The sequence below is a fragment of the Sapajus apella genome, unplaced genomic scaffold, assembly GCF_009761245.1.
Source record: "Sapajus apella isolate SASKATOON/1434 unplaced genomic scaffold, GSC_monkey_1.0 scaffold35, whole genome shotgun sequence".
In the NCBI taxonomy this organism is placed as follows: Eukaryota; Metazoa; Chordata; class Mammalia; order Primates; family Cebidae; genus Sapajus; species Sapajus apella.
In genome coordinates, this window is record NW_022436975.1 from 16,636,659 (window position 1) to 16,660,630 (window position 23,972).

General features: G+C 37.1%; 1 protein-coding gene and 2 long non-coding RNA genes across 6 annotated transcripts in view; 1 reads left to right on the forward strand and 2 right to left on the reverse strand.

Moving 5' to 3' along the window:
* PDE7A (phosphodiesterase 7A) overlaps nucleotides 1-23,972 on the reverse strand; it is a 122,563-nt gene that overhangs the window by 40,120 nt on the left and 58,471 nt on the right. For all 4 annotated transcript variants that reach the window (XR_004274453.1, XM_032296216.1, XM_032296218.1 and 1 more), the window contains exons 2-3: nucleotides 21,372-21,432; nucleotides 18,431-18,514 (exon numbers count right to left, since the gene is read on the reverse strand). Coding sequence is in view for 3 of the 4 variants with exons in the window: in XM_032296216.1 (XP_032152107.1) it covers nucleotides 18,431-18,514; nucleotides 21,372-21,432 (145 nt within the window). In the remaining variant the exon portion in view is untranslated. The remainder of the gene's footprint in view (nucleotides 1-18,430; nucleotides 18,515-21,371; nucleotides 21,433-23,972) is intronic.
* LOC116563558 lies at nucleotides 659-14,291 on the reverse strand. The gene is made up of 4 exons (XR_004274455.1): nucleotides 13,958-14,291; nucleotides 13,472-13,476; nucleotides 11,991-11,993; nucleotides 659-671 (listed from the first exon to the last, which is right to left on the reverse strand). It is a non-coding gene; the product is annotated as an uncharacterized LOC116563558 (long non-coding RNA).
* On the forward strand, nucleotides 1,091-22,939 carry LOC116563557. Its single transcript, XR_004274454.1, has 4 exons — nucleotides 1,091-1,372; nucleotides 3,494-3,499; nucleotides 17,207-17,217; nucleotides 22,928-22,939. It is a non-coding gene; the product is annotated as an uncharacterized LOC116563557 (long non-coding RNA).

Sequence of the window (23,972 nt, forward strand, 5' to 3'; positions counted from 1 at the left end):
ATTCTTACTCTTTGGGTTTCAGCAATTTGACTACAGTGTGTTTATGTGGATTTGAGTTTGTCCTGATTGAAGTTTACTGAGCTTCTTGGATGTGTCTTCAACTGGGGAGTTTATTTCTTCAAATATTTTTTCTGCCTCTTTTTCTTTCTGGGACTCTAGTGATTCATGTATTGGTACACTTCATGGTGCCACCAGTCTCTTAGGCTCTGTGCATTTCTTTTCTTTTCTTTTTTTCTTTCTTTTTTTCTTTCTACTTCTCAGAATGGGCAGTTTCAACTGGCTTGCCTTCAAGTTTGCTAATCCTTACTTCTGCCTGCTCAAAGATATCAACAGCCGATTTTTCATTTCAGTTATTCTACTTTTCATTTCTAGAATTTCTGTTTGGTTCCTTTTTACAATTTCTATATCTTTGTTGAGATTCTTGTTTTGTTCACATTGTTTTCCTTGCTTTTAGTTATTTGTCCATGTTTTCTTTTAGCTCAGTAAACATTTAAGATAGTTAATTTAACATCTTTGACTAGTAATTCCAACGTGTGGGCTTCCTCTGCGGTGGTTTGTATCAAATTCTTTTTCCTGTGGGCTATATTTTCCTGTATGTTTTTTATTTTTTTCTTGGGAACTGAACATTCTGAGTTTTACATTGGGGAAGCTCTGGAAACTGAATTATTTTACTCCTCCAGGATTGTTTATTTTTGCTTGTTGTAGGCTGGAGCCATGCATTTTATATATTTTTTAAAACTTTGCTGGCTTATTATAAAGGATATTATAAGGATACAGATAAAGGGATGTGTAGGGCAAGGTATGGGGAAGGGGTGCAGAGCTTCCATGTCCTCCCTGGTCACACCATCCTCCAGAAACCTGCAGGTGTTCAGCTATGTGGAAGCTCCCTGAACACAGTCCTCTTGGGTTTTCATGTAAGCTTCATAATGTCAGCATTCTTTCCCGTTGGGTATAGCGCAAGACTCTCTCTAGGGAAGGTCTTACCACCCATAATCAGAAAAGCGGGGAAACATTAAAGTCCTACCTTGGGGCAGGTGAAAGGAGGGAAAGAGAAGGTCAGAGAAATTGTATTTCCTGAGGCCTGACCCACTCAACATTATAAGAGAAGACTGTAACAAGAGCTATGGAAGTTACGAGCTGGATTGTGAGCAAAAACATATAATACTGCAGGCCATTCCCTGGTTTTCAAACATGGATCTTTTACATCAAAAGAATATACACAATTACTAAAAACTACATGATAGCCTTTACAAAATTTAAGGGCCCAACGTGGATTTAGCAGTAAATCAAGAATAGAGAGCTTGATTGAAGCAACGCCATTAAGCACGCACACACCGCCCGTCACCCTCCTCAACCATCATACAAAAGTCCAGTCCATCATAGTGCATGACTGTCTTCCAGGATGAGGGAGACTCAGGTTTGTAGGCTTTTTTAAGATCTTGTCAGGTTCCAAAAGCAGGAGTAGTCTTGGCAAACATACAGCGTTATCCTTTGAGGCATCTGGAATAATTGAGCTAAGAGGTAATGCTGTCTCCTGCTCTAACACTTAAAATGTAATATTGGATTTCCCTCAATTTATAACCCATTTATTCATTTTTTTAGCCTCAGTTATTAGTTCTCCTTTTCTTCACCTGTCATTTATTTTTACTTAAATGTTTCCACATTTGTAAGGAGCATTAAGTTTAGTCTCTGTGCTGGTTCAGATTGCTGGTTGTAATACTAGTCTAGCAAGCACCTTTCCCTCTGTCCATTCCCATTCACAGAGGGTAGGGTTACAAAGGTTCTGAACTAGTGAGCCATTTTTACCACTAGGCATTACAGCTGTATTCACTCTCAGTCCCAATTTTGGCAGATGGGGTGAAGGCACAATCCACCATTAGGCCCTCAGGAATTCTGACATAAGGCTTAAAAATACAGTTACACTTTCCTACTTAGAAATAATCCTTGCTTCTAGCACTTGTAGTCCTAGGACTACTGTATCAGGTAGAAGAAAAAAAAAGAAGTTTTTAGGTGATTTGGGGAAGAAAGAAAGAAAAACTATAGTTGTTATACCAGTGTGCTTCTCCCTTGGCAAGAATTTATAGTCATATCAGCATCCTCCCCAACCCCTCTTCACCAGATCAACCAGAAAAACAGACAAAAATCTTGTGGGTACACTCCCTTAGTCCCACTCATGCTGAATGTGGGCACACACTCGTGATGGTGAGTAAGCCAGCCCTTTGTGCTTTCATCTCCCTCTGTTATAGACAGTGTTTCAAATGCCAGTTCTACTTATCTTTCAGACTATACTCTGAGGAAGTTATCTGTCTGCCCACTGCTGAACATTATGGGCTGTACAGTATGTTCCATCCAAATCCATGCAGTTTCTTCTGTTCTAGCTCTTTAATGGCACTCTAAGGATTTGCATCTTCCACAGGTAAGCAAAGCCCACTCCAGAATCAGGTCTATCCCATGTGTCCCAGGGCTACCAGCATCAGTCTTACTTGCCAGCTATGCTCAGGGCCTTCTGGCCATGGAATCTGTCCCATAGCCATAGGCAGTCTGTCTCTCTCGCAGAGAAACAGAACCATTCTTACCGCCATTATGTGTCCGAGAGAGGGCAAAGGAACATGTCTTGATTCAGCGGCAGCACCCCCAGATCCACTCATTCCATGGACCTCAGGGAGGCACATGGGGATACCTGCTTGCATTTTATGACTTTTCTAAACTATCTTTGCCTTTGCTTATCTGTTTGCCTGTTTCTATTCCTTGTAGGAAATCATTGAATTTTCTGTTCCATTATCTCTACAGTCAGCCAGTGATCTGGCACAGATTTCCTTAACTGTCTGGCTCCAAAATACGGGTGAGGGGGTCGGGAGAGTACTATCTCCTTAAATCTTCTGATAGATGCCACTGGGGGAAACCCCTGCAGCCAAGAGGGCCAAATCTTGGGAAACCATCTGCATCAATCCCTCAGGGATCCGCCAGACTGACTAGAACACCAAGGTCCCCACTGCCCACCCTGGTTTCAGCCAGATACTGCAGGTATATGGTTCATAACCCCACAGGACATGGGGCTGAGGAATGGGGGATGGTCACTGGTTCACCCAAGCCATGCTGCCAAAAAAACAGTGGCCTCTACCTTCATCAAGCACTCTCTTGGTGGTTCTAAGTGTCCGATCAGGACCCAGAGTGCTGAAATGGTAGATTCTGGTCATTCTAACTGGGTAGTTGTTTCAGTGGAAAGAACAACCCCTGGAGGTTCTTACTCTGTCATTTTGAACGGTATTCACCCCTTTCCTTTAAAAGGAGTTTTTCCCTAAAGGTCTTTTCTGGCATGAGAACCCCAAAACCTGTATTCTGCTCAGCCTAGGTTTGAGAATGGGGAAAGGTCACATGTGAGAACTTACCTGTGTCTAGAAACTACCATTGTTAACACCCTGGTACTCTAGATTTTTTAAGAATTATTTTCTATATATATGTATACATAGAATTTTTCTGTTATCTGAGAAAGTTAACAGTATTTTTTTTCACGTAAGAATTTATCAGCTGGTCACAGTGGCTCATGCCTATAATCCTAGCACTTTGGGAGGCTGAGGCGGGCGGATCATTTGAGGTCAGGAGTTTGAGACCAGCCTGGGAAATCCCATCTCTACTAAAAATACAAAAATTAGCTGGGTGTGGTGGTGGGCGCCTGTTAATACCAGCTACTAGGAAGGCTGAAGCAGGAGAATCATTTGAACCTGGAAAAGTGGAGGTTGCACTGAACTGAGATTGCGCCACCGCACTCCAGCCTGGGCGACAGAGTGAGACTCACTCTGTCTCCAAACCGAACCGAACCGACCCGACCCGACCCGACCCGACCCAACCCAACCCAAAACAAAACAGAATTTATCAAGTATCTTTTCATGCCAATAAATATATGTGACATCACTTTTACTAGCCATGTATTAGTCTAATGTATGAAATTATTATCATTCACTTAATCTTTTTGCTGTAAAACTGTTTCAAACTTATTTTGCTTACAAACAATTCTGTAATAAAGATCCTTATAAACACATTTTTGTATACAACCTAATAGATTCCCTTGGAATAAATCTTCAGAAGTACAACAAGGAATAGGAGTGTACTTCAATAGTGTCTAAAAACCATGCCAAACTGGAGACAAAGTTCTCAAAGAAAATTAGAGAGATTTCCAGAACTGTCCTAGAATTGCTTCCAAAATATGACCTAAGAAGAGGGATCAGAAATTATAAATCAAGGATAAAACATGAGATCACTTTAGGATTGTCAGAAATTTTAAGTTTCTTCATGTTTCCTCCCTGCCCCCCACCCCCTCCTCACACAGACACTGTTTCCTGAGCGTAATTACACATAAAATTCTTACTTTGGAAAAGTCTATAGACTCCTATTATTGGGAAAGAAAGAAGGGCAGTGCTGGGAAGGCTGTACCCAGATGTTTTGTCAGCGGGTTAGAGAAACCTGAGTGAAAAAAGCAAATAGAGGCCACTACAGAGAGGAAAGGTTATCAATTTGAATAATTAGCATCATTTAGGAATACAGGAGAGAGGATACATGAGGAACTGGGAACAAGCAAGAATGACCATAAGAATTTAACTAGTATTTTCATCCGAACAAAATTTGACCCTCTTACATATATATATATATATATTTTTTTTTTTTTTTTGAGATAGAGTCTCACTCTGTAGCTCAGGCTGGAGTGCACTGGCACGATCTCTGCTTACTTCAACCTCCACCTCCCAGGTCCCAGGTTCAAGCAATTCTCCTGCCTCAGCCTCGAAAGTAGCTGGGATTACAGGCATGCACCACCATGCCCAACTAATTTTTATATTTTTAGTAGAGACAGGGTTTTACCATGTTGGCCAGACTGGTCTTGAACTCCTGATCTCGTGATCCACCGCACCTGGCCCTTTTGCCAATATTCTCATGAGCTCACTCTGTGACATGAGACAAGTTATTATTTATTTCACAGCATAATACACAACAGATTAAACTTGCCTTTATTAAAGCTCCTCTTCCATCAAGCCTCGACTATTTATTCTAAGTGCCAGGCTTGTGCTAGTTTACATGGTTACCTACATTCCAATCCAGCTTAGAAACCCAACAGGGCTCAGTGAATTAATCAAGTTACTATTAAAGAGCAGTTGGCTTTCCTGGCTCTTTTCTAAAATATCACATTACCTCACTATGTGACTATGAACGAACTACCAGCCTCCACCAAAACTAAATGAATACTGTGACTTACTGATCACGGATATTACTTCCAGTCACCCATTCTTAGCTTCTCTAAGCCAAATCATTAAAAATGGGATAGCAGGCGCATGTAAAAGACATGCTTTTCTCTTGCTTTTCCCGCCTCATGTTAGAAAGTAGACAGGAAATAGAAGCCGCAGGTCAAGGAAGCAAAAGGGCTGAAGACCCAACATAACCAGAACAGTATTACTCCTGACTCTTCCACAGACTCTCCTCTGTCACCCAAATTCCATGTTTTCCCACAACCGATGCCACAAAAGAGGCCTTTAACAGAAAAGCCTCTGGCTCTTGCGACCAGACCACTACATGCTCTAATAGTCCACAAGAGGGAGCCCTGCAGCCACTGTATCTGCCACCTTAATAATGTAGATACCAATCATGCATTACCCTTGGAGATTATTTGAATTTTTTTTTTTAAATTCAGTGCTATAAGGTTTTAACTCTAGTCTAGGGCAAGGTAATGAATGGTGCTGGTATTAAAACAAACCTGAAGGTGTTTTATATTCTAACCTTCCCTTTCTTTCTCTTGGTTTCCCTCAAAACAACAGGAGTGGTATCTAAACGTTAACATTGGGTAATTATATTTATCCTACATCTATGGGACTCATTTTCTTAGAAAAACTTTTACACTTAGCATGCATGCATGAATGGAGGAAAATCAGGTAGGTGTCTGGAGCAATGGTCATTAGCAGAGCAGCATGTGCTGATGTGGACAGGCAGAGCAGCAAACTACATGAGAACACAGGGGCTTAGGAGTTAGACACAACTGAGTTTGAATCCCAATTCTGCCACTTTTACTAGTTTTGTGACATTAAACATGTTAGTTAAGGTCTCTAATCTTCAGTTTCTTCATCTATAAAATAGGCCTCACAAGACTGCCAAAAAGATTAAATTAGATAATATATGCAGTATGTCTGTGCATTTTTGGCAAAGAAAAAATATTTTAATAGACATGGTCATTATTATGAATATAAAACACTTTTAAATACTTCATACTATTTATTTTAACAAAACAAGACTTATTTTTCATGACAGTATAACTTCACCCTGAAAACTAATGTACTGCAGAAATAATGGGAAACACTAAAAATATTTCAAAATATGCACATAGTTTACCTTAAAATGAATATATAGGCCAGGTATAGTGACTTACACCTATAATCCCAGCACTTTGGTAGGCCGAGGTGGGAGGATTGCTTGAGCCCAGGAGTTCAAGACCAGCCTGGGCAACATAGTCAGACTCCATCTCTTTATATTTCTATAAAAACTGTGTGTGTGTGTGTGTATGTGTCAGAGAGAGAGAGAGAGAGAGAGAGAGAGAATGTGTGTGTGTGTGTATATAAAATGAATATACAGCTTAAATTTCAGTATGAACCGAAGAAATAAATTAGCCACCCATAATCTAAAAATTAAATCAATGTTATATGTATAACCAATATTTCCTCCCTTAAGCAATTCTATTGGTTATACATATAACATTGATCTAATTTTTAGATTATGCAGAATTCAATGTTCACTTTGAAAAAATTTAATAAAATAGGAGATATAAAACACTATAAAAAGATTACTCTTATTGTTACGGATTAGGCATTATTATTCTTCAGAGCTGGGATATAGGATCCTATAGATATAGGATATACCAGATCCCTCTTATGCTGAAACTCAAGGCGTTGAACATAGCCTAGCTTCTCAGTCATTAAATTCTTAATTCCCTCATTAAAGTAAGCTGAGAAAATGAAAAAGTACACAAAGTCTTAATGCACTTCCTTCAAAACTTAACATACAAAATAAAGCCTTAAGCTGAATTTCCAATTTCATCAAATTCCCAAAGCACAAGCAAAATTAAAATACCATTAAATTGTATTAAGATCCAATACATATTGGTCAATACCATAATTTATGCTATCAAGTTAGGGAAGATATCTATAAGACAAAACACTCTGTTCCTTCAACCTTAGGGCAAATAAGAAACAAAGATTAGTGGTTCTCAAATGTAGGCATTTCTGAACCACCTGGGAACCAGATAAAAGTTTAAAAAAACTACACAGACATGGGGCAGAATCCTCTGTTTCCTAATGCAATTCAATACAGCAGTGCTAATCTCTACAAGCACCACTTTGTAAGGAATTATACTAGAAAGGAGATAGGAGCATGGGTGACAGAAAAGACAGGAAAAAGGGACATGGAATTATTGTTTCCTGGGATAGCGCCATGAACTATTAAAGAAATGCTGGCTTTGAAACAACCTGATGTGATTTCAAGAGAAATGAATGATTGGGAACAAACTACAATTTAATAGACCCTCCAGACAAATAAGATCTTAGTCTACAATACCATAGCTACAAGCACAAGCTGGCAAGCTCGAGTTTGAATGAGACTAAATTACAAATGATGGACAGCTGCTTTAGCAGACCAAACAGATAATGGCTGGAAAAAAGTATGCTTGTGAATAGGAAAGTAATGACCATGCAGTACAGTATGAAAGTTAAGATAAGAGAAAAATACAATACTGAAGAAAACTGCATGGCTGAGGGAAATGCTGAGCAAACAATTTGTACACCTAAAAAGGAAAAGCACTAAAAGCTTCAAAATAAATAGAATCTGCCCTTTATGGGAGTTATTAGATATTAAAGACTGAGATAAACTAAGACAATATAATCAGTATGATATAAGCGTTTATGAAACATGTTCTTTCATGTGATAATACAACTAAGTATGAAACAAATAATCGAAGTCTAATACAGTCTTGTAAGAAAAACAGGAAACAACTTCAAATCAAATGTACATGAGGAACTAAGGGAAATTTAGGGAAAATTCTGTATGCTTTCATACAGTCACTGTAATAAAGACAACATGAGACACATGATTCAACAGAAAGGCAGCAAGATCTTAGTCTACAATACCATAGCTATAAGCACAGGCTGGCAAGTTAACCTGAACTTGGTTAACAGTTAATACAGATTATATGGAGAGAACTACAAACAGGCCCCTATAAAATCTAACTGTAGGAGATATATAACCACAGTCAATTCAATGCAAGAAAAATATATTCAGTCTCTACTAAGAGCCAGCACAGGCCAGAGACCAGAATAAAAAGATGAATAAAACTAAAAGCCTGAAGTTAAGAGCTTTTAGGCTACAGTGTAAATATCTTGAAAGGTTCCCCACCTCCCCCATTCTGCCCTAGCATGGGATGAAGTAAACTGCTAAAATGAATACAGAGCTCATGATTATGAGTGAAACATACTTACATGGACTGGAACATTACTGTGTCCCAAGAGCAAAAAGAAAATGGAAAAAACTGCATTTGTGAGGCCATGAGAAACACTGTAAAGAAACATATTCCTTGTATTACATCTTGTTGGATGTTGGCAGAGACCAAGCCCTCCAGTCTGGATGACGTCAATGAGCTTTGGCAAATTCCATAAAGAGAACTGTCAAGCTGACAATTTCCATTACTATTTAATAATCATGCCAGGATCTTTCAAAAGAACACATCAGACTTTCTAATGGGGATGTGGACTGGAATTATAATAATTTTATGTTTAAGGATATTAGTATCTAACTTAAAAATAATGTGCAACTAAAAAATGATTTATTAAGTTTAAAGACAAATTTAGAGCAGACTAGAGATGAGTTTTTTTGCTTTTGTTTTTTGAAATGGAGTCTTGCTCTGTCCCCCAGGCTGGAGTACAGTGGTGTAATCTCAGTTCATTGCAACCTCTGCCTCCCAGGTTCAGGCGATTCTTGTGCCTTAGCCTCCCTAGCCTCTCAAGTAGCTGGGATTATGGGCATGTGCCACCAACCTGGTTTATTTTCGTATTTTTAGTAGACACAGGGTTTCAACATGTTGGTCAGGCTGGTCTCGAACTCCTGACCTCAGGTGATCCACCTGCCTCAGCCTCACAAAGTGCTGGTATTACAGGCGTGAGTCACCACACCAGCCAAGAATGTTCTTTACTCAGATATGCACTGTTAACATTTGTCTTACTATTTTCAGTGTGTGTGTGTGTGTGTGTGTATAAAACACCTAACTCTTTCTTCTGAACATTTGAGGGTAGGTTATAAACACTCTAGTCCTTCACCTCTGTATTACTCTGCTGCTGATAATGCTGGGTAGTTTATAAGAGGGGAGGCCTCACAATCATGACGGAAGGCAAAAGGCACGTCTTACACGGCACCAGGCAAGAATGAATGAGAGCCAAGCGAAAGGGAAACTCTTTATAAAATCATCATATCTCATGACACTTATTCACCACCAAGAGAGAAGTATGGGGGGAAACTGCCCCTGTGATTCAATTATCTCCCACCAGGTCCCTCCCAGAACACATGGGAATTATGGAAGATACAATTCAAGATGAGATTTGAGTGGGGACACAGCCAAGCCATATCAACCTCTAAACACTTCAGTGAATAATACCCTAACTTAATACATGTTCCTATTATGAACAAGGCCAAAGTGAATGTCTTTGCACATACATTAACATTTATATATGATTATTCCCTTTGCATACATTTCTAGTGGTGAAATCAAAGAGAAAAAAAGTTTAAAGGTGCTACACATTACCAACTGCCCTCTACAAAATCTGTAACAATTTGAACTTCTTCCACCAGCTCCTTAGCTTATTAAGTTTCTAAATTTGATAGAAATCTGTTTAGACATGAGGAGCATTGTTTCTTGTGTTTAATGTTTCTGTGCTCAACTGACTGTCTTCGTTTGCCTCTTGATACCCTTTCAGAAAAGACTCTTAAAGTCAGAACCTGCTGGCCGAGAAGGCCTATAGCAAATCCTATTGTGAAGATAAATTTATAGGCCTTAACAGAATAAGGACTATGACAATAACAATCCGAACCACAATAATTCATGGTACAAAAGACTGTGGCATCTACATAATAAAATAGTTGATGTTCTTGTTAATTTTGGGGCCTATAATTGCTCCTTAATTGGTCAGGTTTCTTGGATGTCAGCGGGCTCACAGGATAATGTGTCTTCATAATGTAAACCCAAACATTGCTTATAATAAACTGTACATACAAAAAAATCCTAAAAGTTTGATACTGTAATGCAGATGTCTAATTTCTAGGTAAATTTAGTAAACAGAATATGTTCAATATGGAGAAAATTATACTCCAGAAACAAGTTAAAACTGTTACAGCTTCAAAAAAAATTTCAGCAGCACCTCACAGATACAGCACATAGAAGAAATAAACAAAATTATCAGTAATAGTTTTAATAAATATACTAATACCATATGTATTTAACATGCTGATATTCATTTCCCTCCATATTTTAAGCTCTCTCTTTAAAAAGAACTGACCCTGGGTAAAGGGTAGAGGGTAGATCAAAGAAAAGAAATACTGGCTGGGCATGGTGGCTCATGCCTGTAATCCCAGCACTTTGGGAGGCTAAGGCAGGTGGATCACCTGAGGTCAGCAGTTGAAGACCAGCCTGGCCAACATGGTGAAACCCTGTCTCTACTAAAAATAGAAAAATTAGCCAGGCATGGTGTTGGGTGCCTGTAATCCCAGCTACTTAGGAGGCTGAGGTAAGAGAATCACTGGAACCTGGATGGTGGATGCGGCAGTGAGCCAAGATTGAGCCACTGCACTCTAGCCTGGGCAACAGAGCAAGACTCTGTCTCAAAAAAAGAGAAAGAAAGAAACAAAGGACAGATATCCTGAAAGCAGGGATAATGGTTAGTTAGAAGAATACCAGAATAAGCTCAGACAGTGGTGATAAATGATTAGTTTAAGGGGGAGAAGAGATAAGGAGGCAGAGAAGAGATGAATATGACAGGCTATGTTAGCATACAAAAATCCAAAGAATTTAATGAGACTGGATTTAAGTAATTGAAAGAACAGAAACAGACAATTTTACAACAGGAAAATTAACAGTGATTTTAGGGTAAAAGTAAAGAGGTGCACAAAATAAGTGGGTTGAGGAGCTGTAAGCACAGAAAATTCTAGCTTCAATGAATTTAATACACATATCTAATTTGTTTTGATTTTGCAATCAAAACACCTAGAAACTATTTTTATTTCAGCACACATGTAAATTTTTGTATCAATAGGAGAAATAGTCTTATTTTTAATTATATACAGTAGAGGACACACTACAGCCTTTCAAAGCTTCAGTACCTCTGAAAGTTTGAACTCATCCTGCAAGGTTGCTTTAGTGTTTCTACCTTTGCCAAGTCTGAGACAACAGGAAGTGAATGGGTTTGTGGCATAAATCACAGGTGTCCTAATTCAAGGAAATTTACAGAGAAGAAGAGGGGTAAAAAAGAACAACTTTGCCTCCACATAAATATATCTTCAACTAGTGCAAGGGAGAAAAGAAATATGCCACAAGGAAGAAACCTTAAGATTCATATTTGGAAAGAAAAGAGGGATAATCCCCCTGGTCATTAAGTCCAAGGCAGATCAACTTTACTGTGCATAAACTCAAGCCTAGAGTTAAACTGGCTGGGAGAGGTGGCTCACGCCTGTAATCCCAGCACTTTAGGAGGCCGAGGCAGGCAGATAACTTGAGGTCAGGAGTTCAAGACCAGCCTGACCAATAAGGTGAAACCCCATCTCTACTAAAATACAAAAACATTAGCTGAGCGTGGTGGCATGTGCCTGTAATCCCAGCTACTTGGGAGGCTGAGGTGAGAGAATCACTTGAACCTCGGAAGCGGAGGCTGCAGTGAGCTGAGATCAAGCCACTGCACTCTAGCCTGGGTGAAGAGTGAGACTGTCTCAAAAAAAAAAAAAAAAATTAAGAAAAAGTTTTGTAAACTAACTCCTACAGAGAAGTAGTTCAGGCAAATGTTTAGGACAATCAGAAGAGTCAGCGGAATTTGGCCTGAAGATGGCTAACAGATTTTAGTCATAGCAGGAGCATGTGCTCATTTCTCTGATTAGATCACATTTCACAAAACACACTAGATTACAATTTCAAAAAGAATTCCAAGCTGTGTGATAAGCAGAACCTATTATAAGCAGCAAAGAATAATTCATTTTTCTCTATTAAAAAAAACCCCTCTAAATTATATTACCATGGTAGGTTAAACAGACATATTCTTGTTTTATAATAACTACAGGACCAATTCTATAGCAACAGTCCATTTTCAACTACAACTTACAGTCTTACACATTTGTCACCTTTTATGAACAGCATGACGAGATCGAGAGGATAATCTGCTGCTCTTAACACTGAGCTGCCTCCAATGTTCTAAATACCATACTACAAAGCTTCCAAATCAGTGGATCAGGATATAAGTATAGGCACCAAAACCTCAAGCCTGGTTCTGCTTCATGTTATTTTGAACCATTTTTTGTCATTAAGTTTCATTTATTATCCAATTTCAGCTTAATTATCTCTTAAAAGGAACATTTAACCCATTTATCTTTATTAGTAATACTGACGTGTTTGGTCTTCCCTCTCTTGTCTTTTAGATTTATTTGCTCCTGGTTTCCTAGTAAATTAGATACTATACATCCTATTTTAATTTCATTAGAGATACTTCTAACAATCTAATCATTTTAATGCCCCCCCACCACCAAAAAGTCCCTTTATGTCCCCTATTTAAAACTTCTAACAATTATATTTTTCAAATTCTCTTATTTCACTAAATTCAGTAAGTTAGGGGGTAGGCTGGAGACTCCAAAACAATTGTACTTTTTTTATATACAAATATCATAATTTAGACTTTTTACTGATTTCCTTACCCACAGCCAATCCTTATTTATTCCAACATCAAAAAATAGTTTTACTTAAACTTTCCAATGAGCAATACATTCACATTGAGTCAAAATTCAAAAGGTCTACAATAAAGTTTCTTGCCCCTCCCATCTCCTTGAGCCACCCAGTTTCCATTCTGGAAGCAACCAGTGTTACCATTTCTGCTACACTATTGCAGAAAAACTATGTATTGAATCATCCTTGCTTCCTTTCCTGAGACAACCCTACTATGGCTGAAGTATTCCTTCATGCTGTTGGAAATCCCTTATGCTAGTATTTTTAAAATATTTTTTTGTACTGACATTTGTAGTGAGAATATTATACTTCTAAAAAGTTGCATTTGGTTTATAAAGTTACTCTGAATGGTTCCCTTTTTGTAATCTGAAAATTTAAAGAGCTTTGAAACTAATCACCAATCTTTTCAAGATCTTAAATAATTTGCCTGTAAAATCCCTGGCCCTCAGGTTTTTAGAGAGGTAACTCTTATGCAACTTTCTCTAACACGTTGGTTCTCAGGACTCTCACACTCTTAAAAATTATTGACAATCCAATAACTTTATGTAGGTTACAGCTGTCAATATTTACCACACAGAAATTAAAATTTTATTACTTAAATATTTAGTTAATTTAAAAATATATAAAACAAACTTTATTTGAAAATATTTAATGGCTAAATAGTATTTAAAAATATAAAATATTTATTACTGTAAACCTGTAACATGTTATACATAAATAACATTTTTATTAAGAATAACCATATTGTCCAAAACAAAGAAAAATTTAGTGAGAAATGTTTGGCTGTTTCTCATATCTGCTAATACATGGAATGTACTGAGACATTGTCATGCAGCCTTAGAAAACTCCATTGTACCCTTGAGAGAGAATAGAAGTGAAAAAGGCAAATAACATCTTGGCATTACTAAGAAGGCAGTTTTAACCTCACAGACCCCCAAAATGGTCTGGAGGATCCCAGAACACACATTCAGTTTTGATAAACTGTAATTTTTAAGAAGATTTTCTGGATCATACAAGTGTTCAAATATATTTTTGGGGTCAAGTAAAGTAATCCATTTTGATTCTTTTATTTTCTCCTTATCTGTGGTATTCTCCCCTCTTATTTTTTACTTTGTGTATGCATATTAGCTCCATTCAGCCTTTGATTAAGTTAGCTAGCAACTTATTTGTCTTATTGCAGACAACCAGCTCTTAGTTATAATAGAGTTCTACTTTTGCTTTTTTTTTTTGAGATGAAGTCTCGATCTACACCAGACTGGAGTGCACTGGCATCATCTTACAACCATGCCCGGCTAATTCTTAGTAGAGACAGGGTTTCACCATATTGTTGGCTAGGATGGTCTCGAGTTCTTGGCCTTGTGATGCGCCCGCCTCAGCCTCCCAAAGTGCTGGGATTACAGGCATGAGCCATGGCGCCCGGACATAGAATTCTAACTTTTATTTTAGTTTTCTAGTTCATTGATTTCTGTTTATCTTTATCAACTACTTACTTTATCTTAGGTGTATTTTGATATTATTTTTCTAACTTTTTGAGTTGACTACTTAGTTGACTTATTTCATTCTTTCTCATTTATGCATGTAGTATTTTTAAGGCAATGAATTTTCCTGTAAGCACTATGTTAGCTGAATTTCACAGGTTTTCATATATAGTCTTTAATTATCACCTTTTTATAGTTTACCTCTTTGACCCAATAAGTATTTATTTCAGAATTTGAAAAATTTCCAGGTGACCAGGATTTTTTGTTTTCTAGCTTTGCTATTAATTTGTAGTTTCAGTGTCCTATTTCCTTTGTCAGTTGCCTCTCTTGTTTTTTCCCTTTTCTTTGCACCAAAATTTTCTAAAAGAGTTGTGTGTCCTTGCTATATCTAATTCCCATCTTTCTGTTCTCTCTTAAATTCACTTTAATTTCAGGCTTCCGCTACCACCATGTCCACATTGCTAAGTCAATCTTATTGATTTAGCGTTCCTCATCTTACCTGAATTATCAGCATAATTTGGCAAAGTTTATCAATCAAAATTTGTGTGTTTTTTGTTATTTTTTAATATATGGTGTGAACAGGGGCCAAGATTCATTTTTTTTTCCCTATATGGGTATCCACTTGATTTGATGAAATCACTATTTCTACCCACTGCATTATTTATCTTCTACCCACTGCATTACCAACACAAATTAAATATCCATATACTGGATTCTACAGTATGCCTTTATTTGTCAGTCCTTGAATAATATCACCCTGACTTAATTGTTTATAAGTTTGATATCTGTGAGATGTAAACTCTATAATTTGGTCCTTCTTCCTGTCTTGGCTATTCTTGGCTTTTTCAACTTTTGTGTAAGTTTTAAAATCGCCTTGTTGATTTTATTTAAAAAAAAAATCAAACTGCTGGAATTTTCACTGTGATTTCACTAAACCTACATAGATCAACTTAGAAAAGAAGAAAAACTGACATCTTTAAATACTGAATCTTCCAATCCATAAACAACAGCCTATATACTTCTATTTATCTTTATTTTTCCTCTGTAATGTCTTATAGTTTTCTAGGCAGATATAAAATATTTTTAGATTTATCTACATATCTTTAGATTTATCCCTACATATTTGATATTTTTTGATGTAAATTCAAATTATATATTATCTCAATTTTCTCAGTTACTTTACAGAAATACAACTACATACTTTGTATCCAGGAAACCTGCTAAATTCACTTATTAATCCTAACAATTTTCTAAGAACATAACTATGTCATCTATATAAATGATACTTTTTCTTTTCTAACCCTTATACTTTTAATTTCTTTTTCTTGAATTATTATACTGGCTAGGATCTCTGACATACTGCATAGAAAAGATGATGAAAGATATTCTTAATTTCTCATCTCAGAAAGAATGTTTTAATATTGCACCATTAAATATGATGTTTGCTAGTTTTGCGGATAATGTTTCAGACTGTTGAAGTTTTTCTCTGTTCCTAGCTTGCTAAGAATTTTAAGGAAGAACAAATGTTGAATTTTATCAAATGTTTTTCTTAGGATTTGGTCATCCTGGCATTTAGCACTGCCATTTCAGCATTCGCGTATTAACCTATCCATAACTTTTCCCCTTTATTCTATTAAAATAGTGAATTACACTGATTGATTTTTCACTGTTAAACCAACCTTATATTCCTGGAAAAATACAAATTGGGTCAAAACATATTATTCTCCCTTTGTGTTATAGATATAATTGGTAAGATGTTATTTAGAATGTTTCATCTATATTCATGAGCGATTTGGCTGTTATTTTCTGTTCTTGGCATATCCTTGTCATGTTGTAGTATCAAGATTACATGCTAGCCTTACATAATAAATTGTGAAGTGTGTCCTTTTCAGAGTTTGTGGATGACGATGACATTTTTAGTTTGACAGTTTATTTTTTTCTAGCACATCACAGTTATCTTTCTTTTGCCTTCTACCTTCTAGTTTCTGTGGAAAATGAAAAATCTGTTTCTGGCAATCTCATAATTGCTCCTTTGAAAGTAATAGTCCACCACCCCTCATTACTTTTAATTCTCTCTTTGATTTTGGTTTTCATAGTTGTACTACGGTACACTTGCGTGTGATTTTCTTTTAATATTACTCTGCTTGAGATTTATACCACCTCCTGAATCTGTGCTTCAATGTCTTTTATCAACGTATAGAGATTTCTCAGCCATTATTTCTTTAAAGACTGCTCCTGCTACATTTTCTCTCTCGTCTCCTTCTGGGATCTTAATTACCTTTTCAAAACATTTTGTGCCAGATTAAAGAATGGGAGATTAAAAAGATTTTGACCTTGTACCCTTTGACAATCGGGGTGGGGGGAGGGCTGTGTCTTCTTTCCATGACTCTGAGCAAGCTGTGTGACACAGCTAATCAACAGAATATGGAAATGTGATGCTATGCCAGGTCTAGGCCCAGATCTTCAGACACTCGAGTCCCCACACTTCCTCTTTCTTGAAATGCTTGCTCTCAGAGAAAGCAGATATCATGTAATTAGTCCAACTACCCTAACACTTCCCTGAGACTGCCATTTATGGAGAGAGAAAAACGCTGGCACCACACCTAAGAGTGCAGAAGTGATCTTAGAGGTTCCAGCCCTAGGAGATGACAGGAGAGGGACCAAGGCCCTGGACATAAGGCTCCAGTGCCACTATCCCAGCCATTTTTAGCTGTCTAAACCATTCCAATCAAAGACCAAGACACTGTAGAGCACAGGCAAGACAAACCTGATATACTCTGACTGAATTCCTGATTCTTGGAATCAAGAGCATTAAAAATAATGGTTGTTTTATGCCAGTAAGTTTTAGGGTCATTTGTTATCGGGAGAAGTAATCCTCCTCAGAGGCCCTGAGTGTTCCTGCACATTCTTACTGATGTCTTAACAATGCAAAGCCCTGAATAGTCTTTGCCTAGGACATGTCCCAGGGCTGTGTTTGCAGCTAGCAAACTTAAGGGATGAGTAACGTCTCTGTCCTGCAGGTGGCTAGAAACATGAGTCACAGATCGCCCTAATGTATTCAGTAAGTGAGATATTTCAAAGTTGGGACTTATTTCTAAGGCATAGCACTTTAGGATTCCAAACTAAGCCTGAGTGGTTTATCAACACCAATCTTCCAACCTTGCTGGGCTGTAAACACCTGTTTTTGTTTCTCTAGCCCTAAGTGTCCATAAAAAGCTCTGCTCATCTTCTCTCCACCTTTCCCAGAATCAGCACATGCTACTAAGGAGAAAAGTGGCCTGAAGTGCTGGGCTTATCTCTCTGCCTCAATAGCATTCAGATAGTATTTGAATACATACACATCTTTTACATTTTGAATAGTTTTTCTCATTTTTTTTAGAGTATCGATCCAAATTACTTTAGCCAACATTAGAGAAAGTTGAACTCCTCCAGAAACAGATTTAATATGCTTAGTATTTAAGGCATTTAGAAGTTCTGTTTTTTCCCTTTCCCTCTATTACAGGCCAGATCCACATAGAATGTTTGTTTTTGAAATAGGCATTCTACCAAGCATCTTTAAAGGTGATTTACATTTTCAAATAAACCTAACAGATAACACCTTGTTAAACTACTGAAATACCTTCATAAAATATCATTTGCACAAAACCATTTTATTTGAAGTAACAAAGACAAATCATTTGGAATAAAACAATTTTTTAAAGAAGAAAACAATGTAATAAATTAGAAAGGAGAAAAGCTATATCAACTTTCATATTTTAGTATCTTCCTCTTCTAAAGTTGTCTCTAAGCATTTACTAATGTTACCTAGAAATAGTGTCATTTACATGACTTCGTTTTTAAAAACATTCCAAACATAATACAGTTTCTTTCTGGATTTTTTTTCCCTTGGAAAACAATGTAATTTTATTAAAAGTTAAAGTTTAGTGAAAGTCTAAACTTCATGTCTACCAACACTTACAGTGGAAAATGCGAAAATCAATATATGGGTGAGAACCTCTTCTTTCTGATTCAAATCCTGCTCGGCTCCTTACACGTACATCTCCTGGACAGAATCAAAAATAAAATGTAAGTTTATAAGGTTGTCATTTGGGAAGAAGCTTCCATATGCAACAAAGGTCCACATGATATCATATTCATAAGTAACAGCCCACTGATGATATATCTGAAACCAGGTAGTTGAGAGCTGATGTATTTGAAAGGGTTCACAAAATTTCAGGAATGAATTGTAAGGCTGAATGAATAGGATTTTTAAAAAATCTATCCCTACAATAATAATTACAATAATCTATATTTTAACAGGTTGGACTTCTGAAAGATGATTCAAGTGTATAAGATGACCTAACATATTATTCACATGGGCAACTTAAAAAAAAAAAAAAAAAAAAGACCATTGGAAAACAGTATCTGTTTTACAGCAGGTTGAAAATCCTCAGCACAAAACTTGAGAAAGCCGTAGCAAGAAGCAATATATTATATTAAGAGCTGACTCTGTGCCTAGCACTATATTATGGGCTAAAAGGGACATGAAAAATGTAAAATACATTACTTATTTTCAAGCAGTTTACAATTTCATAAATGTATAAAAACTTTAAATGTTAAAGACTTTATTGTAAAGTCAATCTGATTAATCACTCCTTTCTCACTGACAGTGGGTGCACCCAAGGCCTTTAGCTGAGCCTTAAACTTTGGTCTTCATAAGCTCAGTGTTGTTCCTACATGTGCCCACATTACTTCCAGATTTATTTCTCTATACAGCAACATAACCATAGCAACCATGTTCTATACACTCTTTTTGTGTTTTACAGGCATTATTTTCTTTTCTTTTCTAATCAACCCTCAGAGATAGGAATCTTAATTTTCATTTTACAGATTCAAAAACTTGACTTCGAGAAGTTAAATAGCATGCTCCATGCCACAAAGCTAGTGCAAAGGGTAAGCCAGGATTTAAACCTAGCTCCATGGGTTTCAAGGACAGCACTCTTCCCACTTCACTTTTAGAGCCTCCAAATTCATAACCTTTAAATCTTCAGCCTCTATCCCTGTGCTCTTGCAATTCTGCTTGCCTAGAGGGCTCTCCTGCTTACTCTGTTTCAGTAAGACCATCATTTCCTCCAAGGCTCACTTCATCGACTATAATTCCATCCCAAAATGACAGGTCACCTGTCCTGTGGCCATTCCTTCATGCTGCAACAATGTTAACACATCAAGCACAGAGCAGTGAGAAAAATACACAAAGTCCCTGTCACTGTCCTCATGAAGCTTATCTTTTTGTGTGTGACACAAATAATAAATACCAAATTTCGGTCTATGGAAGTTGATGAGTCACACAGAGAAAACTAAATGTAAGAGGAATAAAGAGAGGAGGGTGACTAATTAGTGCAGTCAGAGAAGTCCTCACTGAAAAGGAGCCATCTGAACAGGGACCTGAAGCAAGTGAGGCAGTGAGCCAGGGAGGAAGAGGCTTCCAGACACGAGGAAGAGCCAGCGTAAACTCCCTGAGACAGAAGCATGCTTGGCACAGTCAAGGGCAAGCCAAGAGGCCGGCATGGCAGGAACAAGGTGAGTGAAGGGAACCGGTGTGGGTGGGGTGGAGAGGCAGCGGGGTCAGATCATGCTGGATCTTTGCGGCTATCAGAGATTTCTGAACAGAGGAGTGAGATGAGAAGAGAGTCAGTGAACAAAGGTAGATGCAGGGCCTTCAGTTAAGGAGTAAGTAACAAATGTGGTGGCAACAGCATTGGTGTGGTGAGATTGTGGGTGTATTCTAAGGCATCACCCAGTAGGATATGCTGATGAATTCAATATGGAGTATGCAAGAAACAGAAAGTCAAATATGATTTGAGGTTTCTGACCTGAGGACTGGAAGAAGGGGGTTATATTTACTGAGATGGCAAAAGACTGCAGAAACAGACAGACATGGGAAACAAATGTTTCACTTTAGACATGTTAAGTTTGAGATATTTATAACATTCACATGGAGATGTTCTACAGAGTTAAAGAAAATATGAATCCAAAGCTCTGTCTTAAGGACAGCAAAATCCTGAACATGTTTGTTAGAGAAAGATGGAGACAGCAAGGAGAAAAAGGCTGCACATTTGTAAAGGAAAAATATGTACTGGAGTAGAAAAGAACTGAGGCAAGTACTTCAGCTTGAAAGTATGAAAAGCAATTAGTGAAGGTGGCAAAGAAAAAACAAAAGCAGGTGAAGAATAAGGATGGATCAATATCATAAAGTTGAGGGAGGAATTCTGAGCTGAGGAGAAGTCGTGGGAGAGTCTTCTAGCAAAAAGTGAATAAATTTGCCTGTTGGAATCTTAATATGCATGTTTAATAATATGAGTTTAAGTGCAAGGATGAAGGAGACATGGATGAAGACAGAAATCTGGTACAGAGAAAAAGAGCGAAAGAAAATTAGACATATATATGCACATATCTAAATTCATTCTACCTTGTGGAATTGAGTAATATATAAAAAACTTAAGCACCAGAACTAGAAGCAGTCAAATGGTCTTCCTTGCCAGCCAACTGAGAATAGGACTATCTGAGGTGTTTCATGGCCTCACCTTTGTCCACGCTGGCATTCATCTACTTGGCATTTAGTCACTACAAATCTAAGACTATTTTCTATGAAGAATGTTCAAGACGCAATTTAAAAATGTGTACTAATGACAGTGTCCCAGGTATTAAGCCAAAGATTTCTCAATTACCTATAACTCTAAAATACCTCTCTTTATTCACATCACATTCAATATTGGTTTCCAGACTCTAAACTCCATTAGGTAATAGGATATTTCTGCTACCAACAGCTATGAAAAGCCACCTAACGAAAGATACCTCAAATTCAAATAACAGAAAATAACAAAATTAAGTGATATTGGTACAAAATAAACAATGCTTACCTAGCATACGAATGTATAATGCAGTCTGATCAGAACTGTCATACGAAATAGCTCCACGCCTCTACAAAAAAAAATACACATATTATATGACAAATATGATTCAACTCAATAAACATGTATTTATCATTTATTATTTGTGAAGCACTGTGCAAGAGAAGTTGGGTACACAAAACGAAATTAGATATGGTACCTGTCCTTGGACTCTCTGGGGTAGGAGGATGACAAATTGCAATACAGTATGGTTAAGAACTACCATAAAAATGGGTACAAAGAGAGGCACATACAGCCTCTCTTTGAAAAATTAATCTGTTTGAGTAAGTTGGTAAAGGTTTTGGGGTGACATCTGAGTTGACGCAAAAGGGACTGATAGGAGTTGCCAAATATTAATAGAAAAGAAAGGAAAGGACAATCCACTGGCTTTCCTGATGCATCTCTTTGGCCCCCACTCCATGCTTCACATAAAAGCAAAAGTAAGCATTTCAGCTTCTGCTCAAAATTGTCCAATGGCTCCCCATTACACTTGGGGCTCCCCAAGCTTTAATTTCGAAGAGTCCTCTGTGACCTGCCTACCTCTGTGCCCTCTTGTACTTTGGCCTTCCCCACTGCTAGGAGACAGCCAAGCTGGCCTCCTTGCTTTTCCTCATCTGTACCAAATATACAGCCTTTCCACTTGCTGTTCCCTCATCCTGGATCACTGCTTCATTGTTCCCTTCTTACCTTGCAGGTTCTAGACAAAGCGTCACCTCTTCAGAGAGGGATTCCCTGACTACCAAATCTAGAGCCACCTGGAACCCAGCCTCTTCCACAGCTCCCTATCTCAGTCCTCTGTGTGGCACGCAGCCAACGTTATCTTGTCAATGTGTTACTAAAATAAAAGCTCCACAAGAGCAGAAACTTATGTTTGTCTTATCATCACTGCATCCCTGGTTTCTAAAACAAGACCTATTATTTAGTAAGTTCTAAATAAAAGTTTGGTAAATAAATCAATAACAACTGATAAATAAATTAGTGATTAACAGAATGGATATAAATGAGGATAGATTTTAAAATGAGGAAGATAAAATTGACCAAATCAGAGCTTAGACATAGAATCTAAGCTCTGTGGAGACAGCTATTTCAGTCACTGCTATATTCCCAGATCTAGGATAAATCCCAACATTTAGAACAGTGCCTAGCATGTCAAAAGTGATCAGTAAAATTAGTTAAATTAACAAGCAAAAACATTTCTTTTAAGTAATAATAGGCCAGCCACGGTGCTGCACACCTGTAATCCCAGCTACTTGGGAGGCCGAGGCAGGAGGATCCCTTGAGCCTAGGATTTGGAGGCTACAGTGAGCTATGATGGCACCATGGCACTTCACCTTGAGAGACAGAGAGAGACCTAGCCTCAAAAAAAAGGGGAGAGGGGGTGAATGAACTAGCACCATGGGATATTAACAAAGTAGTGTGACACTGCAAATAAATAGAGAAAATAATCAACAGAGGCTCTAGAAGCAAATCCAAGAGTATACAGTGATTCTGTACATGATAAATACAGGACTTAGAATCTGTGGCAGAAATACTGATTTTTAATAAATAACATTAGATTACACGGTGCTGTCTAGAAAAACATAAAGGTGTATTATCATCTTCCCACTCCAAAATATATTATACATAGAACAATGATTTAAATGTTAAAAATTAAAGCACAAAAATATTAAAAGAAAACAGGACTGTATTTTTAAAAGTCTTAAATAGGAAGGCCTTTCTAATTATCTCATAAAAACCCCTAAGTCATGAAACACTGACAAATTTGGCCACTTAAAAGTTAAATTTTGATGGTAAAATATACCATAAACAAAGAATAAACTTCAAACCCAGAAAAATGAGTTCAACTGATACAACAAAGGGCTAATTTTCCTTTACTATCCCCCAACCAAAAAAACTTTTAAGTGCCTTACAAATCAATTAGAAAACGACTAAAAAGCTATAGAAAAATAGGTAGGACATAAACATACTATTCATAAGGGGAAAATAAAACAATAAATACAAAAAAAAATGCTTGACTTCATTAACAAAAGAAATACTTATTAAAGCAATGAAATTGTATTTTTACATATCAGATTAATGATCCTCTTCCCTCCCAAGACTCTGGCACGGAATTTATAACTCCTCAAAATATACCTACAAATCTCAAAGAAAACAATCACATTTTTTACTATTATTATATTGAAAATGTACTTAAAGCCCTCACTTGGATTTAGTGTGTAAAACAACTATCCAAAACATTATTTTATCTTTAATGCTTATATTTTAAGAGAAAAATATCAATTAAAATCTTACATGATTTCACAAGTTCTAATAAAACACAGTTCATGAAATATAAGAGGAAAACAATTTCAAACAAAAATAAAATTCTATCACTACTGTGTGTCTCCAAGGAGGCTGAAGGACACAGAGATAGGAGAGGGGCTTTTCAATGTTTATCTTTGTACTTTTTGAGTCTTGCAGCAGTGTGTATAATTATCATATATTCACAAAATAAATAAAATTAAAATAAAAAAAAAATCTACTACAAAGAAATTTACAAAAGAAAAGCATGATCTTAAATCCCAAGGGACC